The sequence below is a fragment of the Phalacrocorax aristotelis genome, chromosome 4, assembly GCF_949628215.1.
Source record: "Phalacrocorax aristotelis chromosome 4, bGulAri2.1, whole genome shotgun sequence".
NCBI lineage: Eukaryota > Metazoa > Chordata > Aves > Suliformes > Phalacrocoracidae > Phalacrocorax > Phalacrocorax aristotelis.
In genome coordinates, this window is record NC_134279.1 from 82421152 (window position 1) to 82438146 (window position 16995).

General features: G+C 58.5%; 1 protein-coding gene across 1 annotated transcript in view; it reads right to left on the minus strand.

Moving 5' to 3' along the window:
* The window catches only part of ADAM33 (ADAM metallopeptidase domain 33), a 32550-nt gene extending 16203 nt beyond the window's left edge, over positions 1–16347 (minus strand). The window contains exons 1-8 of the mRNA XM_075092240.1: positions 16136–16347; positions 13192–13274; positions 6017–6093; positions 2357–2432; positions 1795–1871; positions 1052–1238; positions 553–618; positions 364–435 (exon numbers count right to left, since the gene is read on the minus strand). Coding sequence (XP_074948341.1) covers positions 364–435; positions 553–618; positions 1052–1238; positions 1795–1871; positions 2357–2432; positions 6017–6093; positions 13192–13274; positions 16136–16259 — 762 coding nt within the window. The 5' untranslated portion in view covers positions 16260–16347. The remainder of the gene's footprint in view (positions 1–363; positions 436–552; positions 619–1051; positions 1239–1794; positions 1872–2356; positions 2433–6016; positions 6094–13191; positions 13275–16135) is intronic.
* Positions 16348–16995: the final 648 nt, after the last annotated feature.

Below are 16995 nucleotides of genomic sequence, written 5' to 3' on the forward strand. Positions count from 1 at the left end.
CTTGTCCCAAATCCACCTGCAAGCATGAGCTCTACAGGCACAGGCACGGACACAGGAGCCAGTCGCGGTGGCATGATGCCATCCATCAGCTGACAACACCTAAGCCTGTCCCTGCTCATGTCGAGGATTGATCCCCATCGTTACAGCAGGGTGAAGAGCCAGCACCCTCTTCACCGCTGCAGCTCAGCCGATGGGTGGCAAAGCATTTTCCACCGCATGCTCCCATCTGCCTTCTAAACTCCTAGCCCCAGTGGCATGGGGACAGTCCCTAAGGGCCGCCACCAGGCTGGCCCTGAGCTCAGGTGCTTTCACATGCACCTGGAAAGACGGAGGTGGTGGTAGGTCCCTCTTGCCGGCCATTACCTTGTCCACGTAGTTTGCGATCTCTACAATGCGCTGCTTGGTGAGGCCCAGGTCAAGGTTCTGGTTCCGGTACTGCAGAGAGACGGGGGTGGGGAAGGGTCACCAGGAGAAGACCAGAGAGGGAGGGAGGCAGAGAGGGGTCCTGGCTTTTCAGCAGGGGACCAGGTTTCTGACCCCTGCAGTGCTCACCAGTGTGTGATCAGCGACAATGAAGAGCTCCATGTACTTCATGGTCCTCCAGGCATCTCTCTTCGCCTGCAAGACAGACAGCAAGGCTTGGAGGAGTGAAAGGGCGGGCAGCCCATGGCTCTGGGCATCACGGATTGCCCAGACACTGCAAAGCTGCCCAGGAAGGACAGCTGAGAGGGGAAACTGAGGCACGAGGAGACCAGGAAAATTTGGGCAGCTTTAGTGCAATTCCCAATGTCGACTTACATCACATCCCACATTGCATGACACAGCACTGATCCCCAACCCACACGTCCTCCCTTGGAGGTCTCCTGCCCAAACCCAAACCAGGTGAGTTGCCCATAAACACCCCTCACGTCCCATCTGCCTATGCAGCCCTGCCCAGATGCCAGGGTGACAGGCACCCTGCCGCAAGCTGCAGGCACTTAGCAGGGGCAGGGATGGCCCCGCTCTCAGCCCTCTGCCCCTCCACAAGCAAAGGACCCCAGGATGGATTTACCCGGTGGGGCACTGGCTGGAAGAGCTGAGCGATGTCAGCAATGGTGCTCCCAAAATCGTCACCGTGGCCGCAGGTCCCACCTCGGATGGGCAAGTGCTCTGCTCGGTGGATGACGTGGTGGCCTGGCTCAGGGGTCCCGAGGGGTTTCAGGTAGTAGCTGGTGTTGCTGCTCAGCACTATCAGGCCCCTGGCAATGGAGAGCAGCCCCCAGTGGCTCCTGTGGTGCTTTCACTCCAGCTCCCCCAGCCCCTGCTGAGCCCCCACAAACTCACTGCACCTCAGCTTGGTCCATACTCAGGGTGGGGGCAGGGACAAGAGATGGGTATCTCTGTCAATACAGCCCGATGGCTAATATATCTTTAGCATTAAAACCTTCATGCCGGTCAGACCATGTGAACATGGGATGGCAACTGGTGGTTGCAACAGGGAAAAGCTCAGTTCTGGGGTACCTGCTGTGGGGTGCAGGATCTTGCCACCTCCAGAGACGAATTTCCTTGAAGGCAGCTCATGCTGACAGAAAAATGGCCTCTTGCCCACCCCACCCACCCCCGGGGTTGGGTGAAGGATGGGAGAAGGGGAGCTATAGAATATCAGCCCCATGAAGCGTCTAGAGCTGGGCTCGCAGGACTGTTGGTGCTGTTCCGGGGGACCCCAGAGGGGGTCCCTGCAGAGAGGAAGGGGCAGCCAGATCCATCCCGGTCTTTGTCTGCCCCACAAGGCCCCCACCCCGCACATCTCCATACCGTATTCCCGAGCAGGTGCTGAGGACGACCCAGGAGCCACCGTAGCCCCGGACATGCCCATGGTAGTAGCAGTGATCCTGGGAGAGAGGCGATAGAGAACTCCGTTAGGAACCACCACGCAGGGCTGGGCAGCAACAAACCCCATGTTCTCATCCCCAAAAATCACCCATTTTGCATTTCCCAGCCAGGCGAGCGGTGTCCCTCTGCACCAGGGAATAGGAGGGATGGAGCCGGGAGGCTGCCGGCTCCGGCGGTTCAGCCAGGGACACAGACAGCCCCACGCCCAGCTCGGCGTGCTGGAAGGGTGACAAATAGCCGGTGAGGGGACGTCGAGAAAAGCGAGGGCTACTCGAGCCCGGCGCTGCCTGTGTTTATTTCCCGAGGTGCTGTATCGTGGCCAAGAGATACAGGAGCCACGTGTTGCTGCATTCCTCCCGCGACAGGCGCCGGGGATGCTGCCAGCGAAAACACCGCGCCTCGTCCTGGTGGGCTTTGGCTTCATCCCAAATGCCAAGGCACCCCGAAAAACGGAGATGAGCTACGCCCTTCCCCCAGCACCCACCGTGTGGTTGGGGGTCACCGTCACGGGCTGCCCGTCTGTGGCATAGTGCGTCTCGGTGTAGCCCGGCGCCAGCAGCCTGCAGAGAGAGGAGAGGGGAGAGGGGTGAGGATTTCGAGCTGCTCTGGGTGTCCCGGCACAGGGGACACGCTGAGTCTCTGTGCCCAGCCCTTGGCAGCCATGCAGGGCTGAGCTGTGTGTGTGGTCCCCCTTCACAGCCCCCCATCGCAAAGCTTTGGGCAGCGGAGCTGGCAGTGCGGCCATCACCACTGCGTCAGGGCTGGCCCCCGACCAGCGATTGCCCACGGCCAGCGGGGATGTGAATCACAGTCCGACGTCCCCCTTTGCACCTCAGCAAGGAAGGGGCTGCCCATACTGCTTCAAGGTCTTGCTGGTCTGGGATAGGGGACCTGCGCAGGAGGAGGCCGGCTGCCCGCCCACCCCCTGGCTCGGGGGCGGCCACTGAGGACAAGCAGCAGGCAGGGTGACAGCTCCTCCATAGGGACTAAACTCCCTTTGGGACTACAGAAGTCCCCAGGGGGGAATATCCCGCTGGGAGAAGAAGGGATCAAGCCTGTACTTGGGGTCCAGACAAGGACACAGGAGGTTTGGGGTCTCTGACACAGCCACCCCCTCTAGCCCTGGGCATGTCACTTCACCTCAGTCACGGCACAACGAGGGTGATGCTCCTGATGCAACACCCCAGGAACATGGCTCGGGGGCCCCAAAAAAACAGAGCTGATTGTGAGACAGCTCAGGGTGTTTTTAGCAAAGCTTGCACACACACACACACCCCCGCCTTCACCCTGCGTGCCTCAGCTTCCCCCAGCTGCCAGCCGTCTCCCACTGAGGCCGGGCCCGGGGCTGCCCGTGACGCAGCCCCGTCCCACGCTGACAAATTGCTTCCTGCCGCAGGGAAGAGCCAGAGCTGAGCTTGCAACCAGCAAGCGTGTGGGGCTGGGGGTCCCGGGGAGCAGATGGAGGGATTTAGACTGAAATTACCCCCACGGGTGGTGGGAGAGAAGAGAAAGGGATGGAGGTTTCCTCCAGCGGCTGAAGGGTGCATGACCCTGCCCAGATGCCAGGGTGATGGGCGCCTCACTAAGAGCTTGCAGCCACCGTGGGGACAGCTGGTCCCCCCAGGACAGCGTGCATGCAGGGGTCTCAGCCACCCGAAGGACAAAGCAGGGCTGGGTTTGGCCCTTGATTCCTGGGGTTTGGCTCCATCCCAGGGCTTTTATTCTGCAGCAGAAGAAAACAAACCAAGCACCCTCCCCAGAATAGCCCTCCCGCCTCTTGGTTCCTATTTTGTAACCAGTTTGGCCCCAAAAATGTTGCTGTGGGCCTGTTCCTGCCTTCCCAGCCTGCCTGTGAGTGGGTGCCTGGCACCAGTATCTCCAGATAAAGCAGAGAAAGGAGACAAGAGCTCAGCCTGGGTCCTGGAAAGGGACCTGTGGGCAGCCTGGCAAGACAAGTGCCCAGCCAACGTGGGGGCAGATGGGCAGCTGCCTGTGCAGGATGGGGACAGGGATGGGGATGGGTCGGCTGAGGACAGCAGAGAGGCAAAAGCCTCCATGCCATGCCTGGGGAATAGGGGGAACTGGGAGGGCTGAGCCAATCCCCCAACCAGGGGCACAGCAAGTCCCATCCAGGGGCACAGTGAGTCCCAGCATGGCTCAGACCACTGGGATGTCCTCTCCCAGGCAGGCCAAGGACCAGAAGCCCCAGGGAAGGAAGGGCAAGGAGATGTGTATTCTCCTCCAGCACAAGGGAAGGCCTTGGTGGAAAACACCACAAAGGATGGTTTTGGAGGCCAACCACATCTCCCAGTACCAGAAGAAAGAAGATTTGAGGTCTAGCATGGCCTCACCGGCCCATAAGCTTGCACAAGACAGCAGCGTAGATGACCGGGGCTGCATTGGTCTCCCCCCTAGCCACACCACTAGGCACAGCCAGGCTTGGGTGCTGTGGGCTATGCTGGGTATCATATGGACTGCCTTTGGTGCCATGGATGGTCTTGAGTGCTATGGATAGTCTTCATTGCATTGATGCTCTTGGGTGCTATTGACTGCCTTGGATGCCACAGATGGTCCTGGGTGCCATCGAAGTCCTTGGCTACCATGTCTTGGCTGTCATGGACTGTCTTGGGTGCTATGGGTGGTCCTGGGTGCCAGGGATGTTCCTGGCTGCCACAGTGCTCTTGGATGTCCCATACTATCTTGGGTGCCATGGATGATTTTGAGTCCCATGGACTATGATGAGTGCCATGGATGGTCCTGTGTGCTGTGGATGCTCTTTGATGCCATGGAAAGTCCTGGGTGCCACAGATGGTCCTGAGTATCATGGACAGTCCTGGGTGCCACGAATGCTTTTGGGTGCCATAGATGATCCTGGCTACCATGGATGGTCCTGGGTGCCATGGACTGCCCTGGATGCTCAGCTCCCTTCTGCTGCCACCAACCCCTTCATCTGTTTCATCCTGCAATGCCCCATGTTCCTCCAGTCCTGCCAGAGGCACCACAGCTACCAGAGATGCTCTTCACCCCTCCTGGCCACGCTCATCCCTTCAGCATGGCAAAGTGGTACCAAGCCAGAATTAGGGTAATGAGGAGACATACAAACACCTGCAGGCCTCGTGCCCCAGCTAGAAACAAGGCGAAGCTTTGCACATGAGTTTTCAACCCCCACTGCCAACCTTGCCACTGCCTATAGTGCTAAAACACAAAGTGCATGGGAACCCTCCCCAGATCTCCCTCCTGCACACCAAAAGCCCCTCTGCACGTCACTGGGACCTGCTGCCTGGCAGGGCTGTTCAGGGGACACCATGGGGGCTGCTTTTGTGCCCAAACGGCAGCAAGGAGAGGGATCTGCCAGGCACAGCCTCCCACAGCTGTCGGTGAGAAGCAGAAGTGGAAGCAGAAGCCCATCCTGCACAGATCAGCTTTCTGCCCTGCTCCACCACAGAGCTGCCTGGCAGCGGGAGGGACCTGAACCCAGAAAGGGACAAATTCCATGAGGTCTCGGGGAGAGGGGCAAGGAGAGCAGGGCAGGAGATGGAGATGATTACTCTCCTTGCTCCAGCCCCGGCACGAGGGAATGCCAGGCTGGGTGAGTGCCACAGGGGACAGATGCTGCTGGCACCTGCATCCAAGCCAAGCCAAAGGTGGAGCCCAGAAAAGGTTGAGCGAGGCTACATGGCGAGGTCACCCAGGAATGGTGCCAGGCTGCCCAACCCCAAGACCAGTCCAGCAGAAGAGCAGCAGAGGTTTCCAAATCACTGCCGGCAGTCAGCATTGCCCACCATGAGATACCTCCAAAAAACCTCACAGGATTGGCCCTACCAGTGGGATGGCAGCCCAAGAGCCCCCATCCTGCTGACCCTCTGCCTGGCACATCTCCATCCCCTAAGCACCCCACACCGCCTTCACCCGTGCTGGGCCCTGCACCGTGGCACCAAACCAAGGCTGTTTCTTGCAGAACGCGGGCATGGGCAGCGGAAAAAGCAGCATTTCAGCCCAAACTGCTGCATCAGCTGCAGCCGGCAGGAAGCCACACCAGGCCATCCCTTCCCCTGCAGGCAGGAGAGCCAGGACAGGGCAGCCAGGATACTACCGCTCCAGGTGGAACCAGTGCCCCTTCCCCAGCCCCAGCCCTGACACTTACTGGTTCCTTTCCAGCACCAGGATGAGCTCTCTGCCCTCGGCCATCACAGCCACCTTTGCCCGGGCAGGCGCCAGCACCTACGGAGGAAGCAAAAGAGGGATGGGGTTAGAAAAGACAGCCCAGGACACTGCCAGCCGGGTCTCTGTCAGTCCTGCTGCCTGCCTGTGTTATTGTAGGACCTACTGCTCCATTAGCAACACAAAAGGCAGCAGGAACAATGAATTTTGAGCGCTATCCGTGTTTGAAAAAGCAGAAGCTGCTTTGCCAACTGCAAAAATGCAGAAGGAGCAGTGAGAGCACGTATGCCCCAGGGCAGGGGTGGGCGTGAGGGGAGACACGGGGGCCAGGAGGTGCCTGAGCATCCCCAGCCACTCTGCAGGGGACATCCCACACCGACCCACACCACCTCTCACCTCCCAAAAGCTCAGTCCCTCAATTCAAGCTGGCAGTGGACCATGGGGCACCCTGTGCTGTTCCCACCAGACACCATCTCCTCTGCCTGTCCCTGTCTCTTCCTCTGTTCCCCAGCTCAGGGTGCATCCCAGCCTCTCCTCCATGGATCTGCTTCACCTACTCCATCCCCTACCGCCAGCCCTTGGAAGGCTTGATTTCCCATGAATAGCAACAGACAAAAGAGGATTCGCGCTGGGGTTCACCCTGCAAGAGTCAGGGTGAGAAAGCAAATCCCACCTCTACTGGCAGCTCCCCCAGAAAAAGGCAGCAGGAGGGGACCAATACAGGATACAGGATCCGAAGCACTGCCTCGAGCATGCCGAACAGAGCCTCTGTGTGCTCTGGCCCACCACAGCTCCATCCCACCAGAGATGCTGAGCTGGATCCTGCGGAGGCTGGTTTCTGGGTGGGTCAGCACCTGCGTGCACCCCTGCAGGGTACGGAAATAAATAGCAACCGCCCGGGCACCGGATAATTGTGCCGTTAAAAATACAGCAGGGCAGCGAGAGGGAAGAATTGACTCAGCTTCCCCAGGATGCTGGTGGTTTTACTCACTCCCTCACTTTGGAAGGCATTAAATGGTGACTCTGTGCAAGGATCCACACCAGCACAGCTCGTTTGCACATGACAGGATGGGCTGGAGCCCAGAAGTGCTGCCCTCCTTCCAGTGTCCCCACATCCCTTCCCCGCCTCCAGCGCTGAGGACACTAAAAGCATTGCCCTGTCACTGTTTATGGCCCCACCGGCGTGGCTGGCTCTGTCTCCCTCGCTCAGTCCCTCCCCATCCATGACGGATGCAGGAAGCCCGGCGGGCTGCCAGCCCTCGGCCCCGTGCTCAGGCTCCGCTGCGGGGCTCCGGCACCCCGGCCACGAGCTGGCGAGGTTTTCCCAGCTCCGGAGGGAAAGGGGAGAAGAAGGAGCTGTCCCCACAAGGCTCTGGCTTCGGCTGCTCTGAGCATCACGAGGTTTTGCAGCCGGTCACTAGGAATGCAGTGGGGTGGGGGTAAAGTTGGGTGATTCCCAGCTTGGGCTGAAACAGAGGCCAAATCCTGCTGTCTCCTCTCATCCCTACGGAGATGGCCGGCAAGATTTTGCTCCTCATGCGCCCTGGTCCCCACGTCACGTCCTGGGCACCTGGGACACTGGGGAACCTCCAGCCTGGCAGGCCCAGGGCTACCCTCCTTCGGACCATCGTGTTTTTAAGGGGCAGCATCATGGGACAAAGCATTTCAGGGTGCAGGGCAGCCGGCTACCACCACTGCTGCACCCCAGGACACGGGGTTTGTGCTGCCAGGATGGGTGTTCCCGAAGGTCCACTCCAAATTGAGCTCCACGGGAGGAGGGACCCCATTAAGCTGCTCAAATTGGCCACAGGGTTGCTTCTGGTCCCAAGGGGACCGACAGGTCTGAGCCCTTATGGCCCCATTTCCAGAGGATGGGGAGGTGCTGGTCACCCCAGTCCATGAGAGCACGGGGACACAGTGATGGAGTGGGGCTGGCTGAGCCCCCCACTCCACTTCCAACACCGTCTTCCCAGCTCCAAAAAAGGAGACCAGACACAGTACTTTAAAGACAAAAAAACAACAGCAAAGCAAGCCGAGCCTGAGGCCCTGCTGCCTCCCGACGAGCCCCTTCGGCACGGCCACAGCACAGCCACGGCACGGCCAGGGTCCCCGCTCCCGGCGAGGGGCCCTGTGTGATACAGGGAGGAGGAAGCCAGGGCAGAGGGCTCCCCTACTTCAGCGGTGGTGGGAACGGGCTGTATTTTTAGAACATGATCTTATACAAACATCACTCCCTGGCCAAACATGGTCTGTACATTTTTCTTGCCATTTCCCTTCTTCCCCCCCTACCCCGCCCTCCCTTTTTTTCAAGCCTGTTTCTCCCCGTCTCCGATCTCCCTAACACCCTCTCCCCACAGCCCATCTCCTCCTCCCCCCCAAATCCCTGCCGGCTCCTTCCCAGTTTTGAATTCCCCAGCAATTACTCCCTGCCTTGACTTAAGGGCCTTTACTGGCAAAATGCTCTTTCCCAGCTGCCGTCTTAAAGGGACACGTGTGTGTGCAGAGTCATCCCAGCATCTGCAGCTTCCCATCCATGCCCCGTCCCGTCTCCCAGGCTGCCAAAGGCTGGAAAACAAACCACTGCTACTGGGATCTCTGCCCGACCCCTGCGAGGTGGCACATCGCAAGCTCTCTCCTTCCCTGTGCCTCAGTTTCCCCTGAGAGTACGTGGAGCTCTCCACAAGTGAGTGGGGAGCAGGAAACCGATCCTGGCACCAGATGAGATGGGCTGAAACCAGCTCGGTCCCTGGAGAAATAAATAGCGATGAGTAAGATGAGGGAGAGGGAGGGTGCGCGCACCCCTTGTGCCAGGCAGGAGCCAAACAACCCAACTCTAAGGCCAGAAAAGGTTATTGCATTAATTAAACATTGATCACTTTGCCTTGAGGCTAACTGTCAGGCAGTTGGGTCCCCAAGAGCTGCCAGCCAAGATGTTATGCACCAGGAATGAGCAAGGATCAGCATCTTCCTGGGCTCCAGCATCATCCCAGGATCCAGCATCGTCCCAGGCTCCAGCATCATCCCAGGATCCAGCATCGTCCCAGGCTCTAGCACCTTCCTGGGCTCCAGCGTCTTCCTCCCTCATCCAAATGCCACAACCTCCTTTCTCCAGCGGCCAAGAAAAGGATGCACCAGCCCTGCCACAGGCTGCAGGAGCAACCTCCCCGATGCCCTGGCTGGATGTGGAGGTGGTGGCTCCTCTCCAGGACATCCCAGCAAAGCCAGTCCCATCGGTGGCTGGGTTGGGAGAGGCGAAGAGCAGCTGGGATGAAACCTCCCTGGCCAGGAGCCAGCCTGTGAGCAGCCCAGAAGACCCAGTGCCCTGAGTTCGAGTCTGTTTTTCTTTTTCAGTCCACTGATCAGAAAAACCACAGCGATGCTTGCAGAGGAGCTGAGGCCAAAGGGTTTGTGTTGCTTTTTTGAGGGGAAAGATGATCTTTGTTTCCCCACGGCTCCTGGCCATCCTCCTCACCCAGGCTCCCTCCTCCACCCTTGCTGGAAACCTCCCACTGCCCTGCAGGAGAACAGCTCACCCAGGAGCAGGCTCAGAGAGTGCTGAGCTCCTTGGGAAATCACTGGTTAATCCAAAATCCAAAAGCCACGCTCAAATCACAGCCCGGTCATCTGCTCAGGCAGGTCCCACAAGCCCTGATTTCCTAAGTAAATGCATGCAAGCCTGGACATAACAAGGAAGACGAGGATCGGAGTAACCAGGAGATGCTCCGTAGAGGATTTGGTGATGGGTTTTGCAGCTGGAGCATCATGGCTGAGCCAGGTCCTCCCCGGGAAGCTGGATCCCAGCAGCAGAGTTAGGGTTTGAAGAGCACAGCTTGGAGACTGCATCGCCTTGCCCAAAATACACGCCGGGATCAGGATCCGAGACCTCAAGGACAAGCCTCTTGCTCCAGCTGCTCATTGAAAAAAGCAAACTGGCGGCAGCCAGCTCTAGGGGAGTCGAGGGGAACAGGGTAATCCAGGCCCTGGAGGCAGAGGCAGGATTTTGGTTGTTTTGAAGCAAACTTGGCTCAGGGATCATGTCAGGGTTTGCTCAGTCCTGCCACACGTTGCCAAGGGAAAAGGCTTTCTTGCAGGAAACAGATTGCAGGAGTGCATGTCCTTGGCACCTGCAGCTCGCCCCAAACCGCGAACGGTCCTCTCCTCCCTTCCTCCTGCCCGAGCAGGGCTGTGACCCCACACGGATGTGATGCTCCCAGGGGAGGGGCCCGCACCGCAGGGCTGGGGGAGGGACGGGGTATCGCACCCCAACCGTGACCAGCGGCGATGCTCCAAGCGTTCGTCAGCGGGGATGAAGGAGACACGTCCCATTCCCAGGACAGGCAGACACCGGCTGCCCCAGGGACCCAGCAGATGATCCCATGGTGTGAGGGGTAGCGATGGGTGCAAGGATGCTCCATTGACACTAAGGTGTGTTCCCGTACAGGGACGGGGTGTCAGGAGAATCCTGGAGGGATACCAAGGGGTTCTTCTGCCTGGGCGCTCCTCAGTCCTTGTGATTTATAGGATCAGTCCTTGTAGTTTACAGAATCACAGGATCACAGAATGGTTTGGGTTGGAAAGAACCCTCAAAGACCACCTAGTCCAACCCCCTGCCATGGGCAGGGACACCTTCCACTAGACCAGGTTGCTCAAAACCCCGTCCAACATGACTTTGGACACTGCCAGTGATGGGGCACCCATAGCTTCTCTGGGCAACCTGGTCCAGTGTCTCACCAGCCTCATCGTGAAAATTTCTTCCTCATGTCCAACCTAAACCTACTCTCTTTCAGTTTAAAACCATTGCAGCGAGAAACCATGCTTGAGAAAAAGCAATTACAAAGAGAAGGAGGGAAGGCGAGGAACCACAGGTAGCACGACACGCTAGGTGGGTCCCCAGGGTAGGGACAAGGGCATCCTGTGCCCAAGGGCTGGGTACCGGTGGGACGCCTGGGCCAGCTCCAAAGGGTGGGAAAAGCCCATGGTCAGCTCTGGCAGCCTTTGCCCCATGCCCCGAGTGGGGCTGAAGGAGCAGGAGGAGGAGGATGCCAGCAGCAGTGGGGCAGGATCCCACCCCAAGCCTGCAGCAGCGAGGGAGCTGTTTGCAATCAGGGTCCCCATGACCTCCTCCCTGGCCTCTCCGAAATCGCTACCATGTGTGTTGGGAGCCGTCGAGCCCGCAGGGAGTTCAGCCACGAACAATAGGAGAGAAGAGGGTGTAGAGGGGGGAGGCAGGATCCGGCCCGCCCAGTGCCATGCCAGCCCACACACGATGGGACCGCGGAGCCACCACCACCATCCTCCTTCTCTTCCCACTGGCTCAACCTCGCTCCTTGGGGAGGAGGGAAAGGAGGCACGGTGATGTCCCCCTGGGAGCGTGGCACGGGCCACCCCGCAGCATCCCACCCGCTGCGCAGAGGAGCAGTCCCCAGGGATGGGATGAAGGACCCTCAGGGCAGTCACCACACTTGAACCCACCATTTCACATGCTCAGGTGTTTTGTCCTCGCAGACTCCTGCCTCGAAAGCCAGCCATGCCCGGACAAACAGAGCAGGCTGGCAGCAATCACGCAGTCATATTTATTTCCAGGATCTTTGCCGGAGGCAGGAGGAGACGGGGTGGGCATGGAGGGGACTAAATTGATCCTAAAAATACACATCAGCAGTACCAGGGCAAAAAGGACAAGTCTGGGGGTCTGTCCAGATGTGGGGAGCCCGCTCGCCTCTACCCCATCCTTTGTCTGGTTGCCACCATCCTTCCCCCATGAAGCCTCCCCACTCTCGGCTGCGACCACCCTCCCTCTCCCCTCCTTCTCCCTCCTCCGAGGAACAGGAACCTCCTTGTTTCAGGCTGGCTGGAGCCAGCAGAGGCAGAGCAGATGCCAGGAAATGCGCCAGGACCTGCCCAGACACCCCAGCCCTGGCCAGTGGCCGTCCCAGCCCCACCGGCCCTGGGGTGCCCCCCGCGACTCCTGAAACACCTCGCACGCCTGCGATTTGCACCCAGCAATTTTGGGCATCGGGTAGTTAGCGAGAGTATAAATAAACCTCCCATCTCGAGTGCCCTCCAACCTAAATATAGACCGATCTGGGGCTGCTAGGAAGGGAGGAAACATTTCTGCAGGCTGACCACAGCTTCCCCAACACGATGGGCTATTTCAGCTCCCGGAGGAGCACAATTCCCAGCAGCTGGCACCAACGGGGGCGATGCTCCCACTTCCCCTGGGAAAAGGCATCATCCAGCCCCTCAGAGGAGGCAGGGCAGCACAAAGCCCCTCTGCTTTTGCTGCCAGGAAGCGGGGCTGACCCCCTCCTTCAGTATCTCCTGCCTGGAGCAACGAGGTCTCACTTGGAGGCATCTCAGGTGGCTTCAAAGCCACATCCTCAGCCCCTGCTCCAGGAAGACACCACTGGAGAAAGTCACTTCCCAGCACTAAGTCTTCTCAGCAGCCAATCTGCTTAGCCCCAAAACACATTTTCCTGTAACCATCCGTATTGGTGCTTGTTTTGCTGGGAAGTGATTTCATCTGCCCCAAAGGAGACCACAGCCCCCGAGACCCTCCCACCTGCTGGGTACAAGGACCAGCTGCTGCGGCTGATGGGCAGCTGCGGAGCCAGTTGACCCCAGAGCACGGCAAGGTGCCAAATCCAGGCGAGGGTCACCACAAGCATCTCATAAAGTGGATTTGGAGATGGTGGGGGTGGCGGGGAGGGTGTGACAGCCAGCAGAGCGGCCCTGGGAAGAGATGTTCTCTACTCCCTGCAGCCCATGCCCGGCTTCTCCACAGTCTTCCCAAGGATATCGCTCTTAGATCCTGCAGCACATTCCCTTTAGCTAATACAGCTGGTCTGTCTATCCTGGCCAAACCATCAGTCTCACAAATTACCTCCATCTCCTTTCTCCAAACGGCCCAGCTCCTTTCCGCTCACCCTGTAGCTCTCGGGCCACCCTTCCTACAGCCCGATAGTCAAGACCTCATTTAATTAACTCGCTGTTGCATCCTCTGCTTTCCCTGTTCATCACCTGAACAGGGTGAAGGGTCCTATAAACTGAACATCCTGCTCATGGGACTCTCAAACTTGACATCTGACTCCCACCATGACGACCTCTGGGGGCAGGACCCAGCCGTGCAGTGCAGGGGAGAGGAACTGCCTCTGCCCTTACCTTTTCATCCAGGCTGACGGCTCTTCTGGTACGGCCCCCGAGCAGCCAGCGTGGGGTGACCCGCTCTCCGTAGGACAGTGGCCCTGGGAAAGAGAAGACCTGGTGAGCGTGTGAACTGGCCTCCCGAGCCCTTGAGAGCGGGAGCTGCTCCGCAGCCACAGCAAGAGAGAAACGGGGGAAAGAGACAGAGCTGGGGGCTCTGGCTGATGTCCAGGGCCACCTCTTAGGTGCTTGTGGGGGACAGATACCAGCATGAAGCCAAAGCATCGCCCCCTCTCCAGCCAGCACCCTCATTGCCAGCCCAGCCTTGCAAGCCTCCCAGGAGCATTGCTGCCCACCCAGGTCCCAAAGCAGTGGCCTAAATCCCCTGAAACACATCCTAGAGGAGCAGTTGGCACATGGGTGGCACCACCCTGGCTCTGCTCACATTCCTGCCATCACCAGCCAGCCCAGGGAAACCCCACCGAGCACCTGCAGAGTACCCCAGCCCGGAGCAGCATCCGCCTGCCCACCCCATCTCCCCTGAATCACACAAACAGCTTCTTTTTTTGCTTTTTTTTTTTTGGCTTGATGCTTTTACGCCATCAATCATCATCATTTACAGGATGGGGAAGCGTGGTTCGATCACACGGAAATCAAGCCATCATCTTTCCAGCCAGAGCTGGGCTCGAGCAGGGAGCTAAAATAGCTGCAGCACGTTACGGGTTTCTCTGAGCCATCCCAGCTCCCCCTGGCAGAGCAGTACAAGCAATTCCTTGGCTCGATTAGACACAGGCAGACTTTCTAAGATATTTTTTTTCCTTTTCCTAAACAATGTGGCGGCATTTGATTGCAGCAGAGAGTCCAGCTACTGCTGACTTAAGCCTAGACGACAACAACAGAAAACAATAAAAACTGAAGACGTTGCGGAGAGGGGATGAGGTCTAGCAGAAATGTCAAGGGCTGGACCACCTCGCCAAGCCAAATGTTGTCAGTGAAAGCTTGGATCTAATAACTTTCCCCAGCAAAGGACAAAGTTATTTACTAAGGGAGTGGAATAACAGGGCTTATGGCTTTATAATTTTATATGCTTGTTTTGGTTCCCTGTGCAATGATCTGGGGGGGATTTGGCTTGAGGAAAGTTAAAGTTATTGAAAAGATTTAAAAAAAAAAAAGATGGAGTTATTGGTTGGGAACTGCAGATTGAGTGTTTAATGTGACCGAGCTACCCAGCCCCGCCACGTCTGTCCCACCAGGCACCGGGACACACCCGGCGCTATCGTGCAGTGGCATTTAATCTGCTTTCATTATATATAGCATGTAATCAGATTCCAGGAATAACTGCAGATAAGGTGGTGGCACCATCCCAGTTTCCGTCTCCTCACCTCCTCCCAAAGCGTTAGCGAAGCCCTCCAACCCCCCAGCCATATATAAGCCCCGTTTTCTGGTGGGGAAACTGAGGCACAGCCACTATGTAACGTGCATTCAGCCACACGGGGCAACCGGCTCCGTCGGGGTTTGCTGCCTCCCCGTTACAGAGAAAGGGGGGGAAAAAAAAAAAAGCCCAATTTTTATTTTGCTGTCTGCCACAGAGGGAGAAGGGCAGGGAGACGCTGCCTCTCCCGGCTTGCTGCAAAGCCCGTTCTTCTCCCACACCGTCTGGGGAGAGGATGGGACACGAGGGGCCACCGTCCTGCAGGGATTACTCGTCTGGGCTTCGGGCCACGTCAAAAAACCTCTTGGTTATTATATTAAGCATCTCACTGTTTTGACTATAGCTTTTGGTGGGAATTTGGGGATTTTGCTGGGAAGAGAGACTCAGAGCATGAGATAGGGCCTTAAAAACCTAAGTCAAATAAACCCAAATGTAGTGCAGAGGGGGTTTCCCACCCCCCCTCTCTTTTTCCTAAAAACACACTCACTCCCAGCCCTTTCTGGGAATGCTGCGCCGGGAGCAGAGTTGCTTTGGTATTTGGGATGTTTGCACCACTGCGGCCGGGCAGCCCCGCGTTTGGGTGATGCTTGAGCCCGAAGATGAGTCCCACAGCACCCAGGCTCCAGCCGAAGCGAGCAGCTTTCCCGTCTGTCGCTCCTCTCCTCTTAAATCCAAACAGAGGTTTCTGGCTCCCACCACCCTCCCTCTTCCTCTCCCAGCTGTGCGGCTTGCACGGGTCCCTCCTGGAGTTGCTGGAAAACTTATTTTCAGCAACAGCAGAGAACCCAGCAAAGCTTGAAAGTAAGAAAATAATAATAAAAATTGTGCTTTGCGTGGAGAAGCAGCTTCTTGGTGGGGTCGTGGAAGGAATTAAGGATGGAGAAGAGACATTACACAAGGCTGAACCCAACCTGGCACCCCCCCCCCAGCCCCTCTCCACATTTGAAACACGATAAGAACATCTAGGGGAAATAATGTATTTCTTCAACAACCAAAAAAGCCAGGTTTCACCCTAAAACATGCATCAGCAGCACAAGACGCTGCCAGTTCCCTTTCAAGGTGCCGCTGCCCAGAGCAGGGACGGCTGCAGGGACCCAGGGGAGGTGTGGGATGGGGGAGACGAGGGGTGCCTCTGCCGTTTGGGGGGTGCTGGGGGAGCAGGGGGGTGAGGAGCCAAATCCATCCCCTCTCGGGGGCGGGGGGGGGTGGGGGTCGCTGGCCAGTCCCAGCCCTCCCAATCCAACCAGACCATATAGCGTCATAGCGCGGGGTCTGGCCACCTTGGCCCGGGCAGCTTTGGGATGGGGTTTGGGGGACCTGCCGAGAGGGGGGATTTGGGGGGTACATCCCCAGCAGGGCGATGGGGCCGAAGGGAGGGAGCGCTGCCTGCAGTCTCCCCCCCCATCCAAGCCCAGAGACGTGACCCCAAAATCCACATCCATCCCCCACCCCCGCTTTGCAAACCCCGGGGTACCCCCACCCCACGGGCCGAATGTGGGGTGCGCCTCCCCCTCGCCCCCTTCTCCTTACCTCGAGGTCCAGAAGCATCCCCCCGCCCGGGGTGCAGCAGCAACCCCAGGAGAAAGATGCGGCTCCCCCAAAAAGCAGTCAAGCCCCCCCGGCCGGAGGGCTTGCGGGGGGCCCTCCCGGCCATGCCGCCGCTCCCCGGGGCTGTCACCGCCTCTGCTCGCTGCCTCCGGCTCTGCCTCCCCTTCTTATGCTCTCGGGTCCCCTCCCCTCCGCCCGGCTTCCCCCCACCAGCCCCATTCACTCGCCCCGGCCGGTCCCGCTCGCCCGAGCCCCCTTTCCCAGGCGCCCGGCTGGGTCCTGGGGCTGGGCGGCGGGAGGGGGCGGCTGGAGGGAGGGAGGGAGAGGTGGGGGAGGTATTGTTCGCCTTTATTTATTGCTGTGTTTCTTGGCCCAGCCGGGCCCAGCTTAATGAAAACCAGACCGGAGGAGAAGGCTGCTCCCAGGCTCCCCCCGCCGGGGCATCCCGCCGCCTTTCCTCCGGGAGGAGAAGCGAGGGGGTACCGAGAGGCTGCCTGCCCAAGGAAAGGGGGGGAAAAGCAAGCAATTAAATAACCCCACCCGTCCCACCGGGGTGAGACGGAGCAGAGACGCTTCTGCAACCCTCAAAACACTCCACAGTTATTACTAATATTAACTTTTTTTTTTTCTAACTGGAGCTCGGCGCCTGCATCCAGCCCCATGGAGCGGGCGGTGGGCACAGCTCACCGCCCCCCAAGCGAGGGCCCGAGGCGGCGCGGGGATGGGGTGCTGCTCGCTTTCTTTCCTGCACGCACGCTGCGCCTTCCCCGCTCTGCTTCAACCCTTTTGGGCCCTCTCCTGGCATCACCCAACTCTCCTCCTAAGTTCAGGGCAAGGATTCA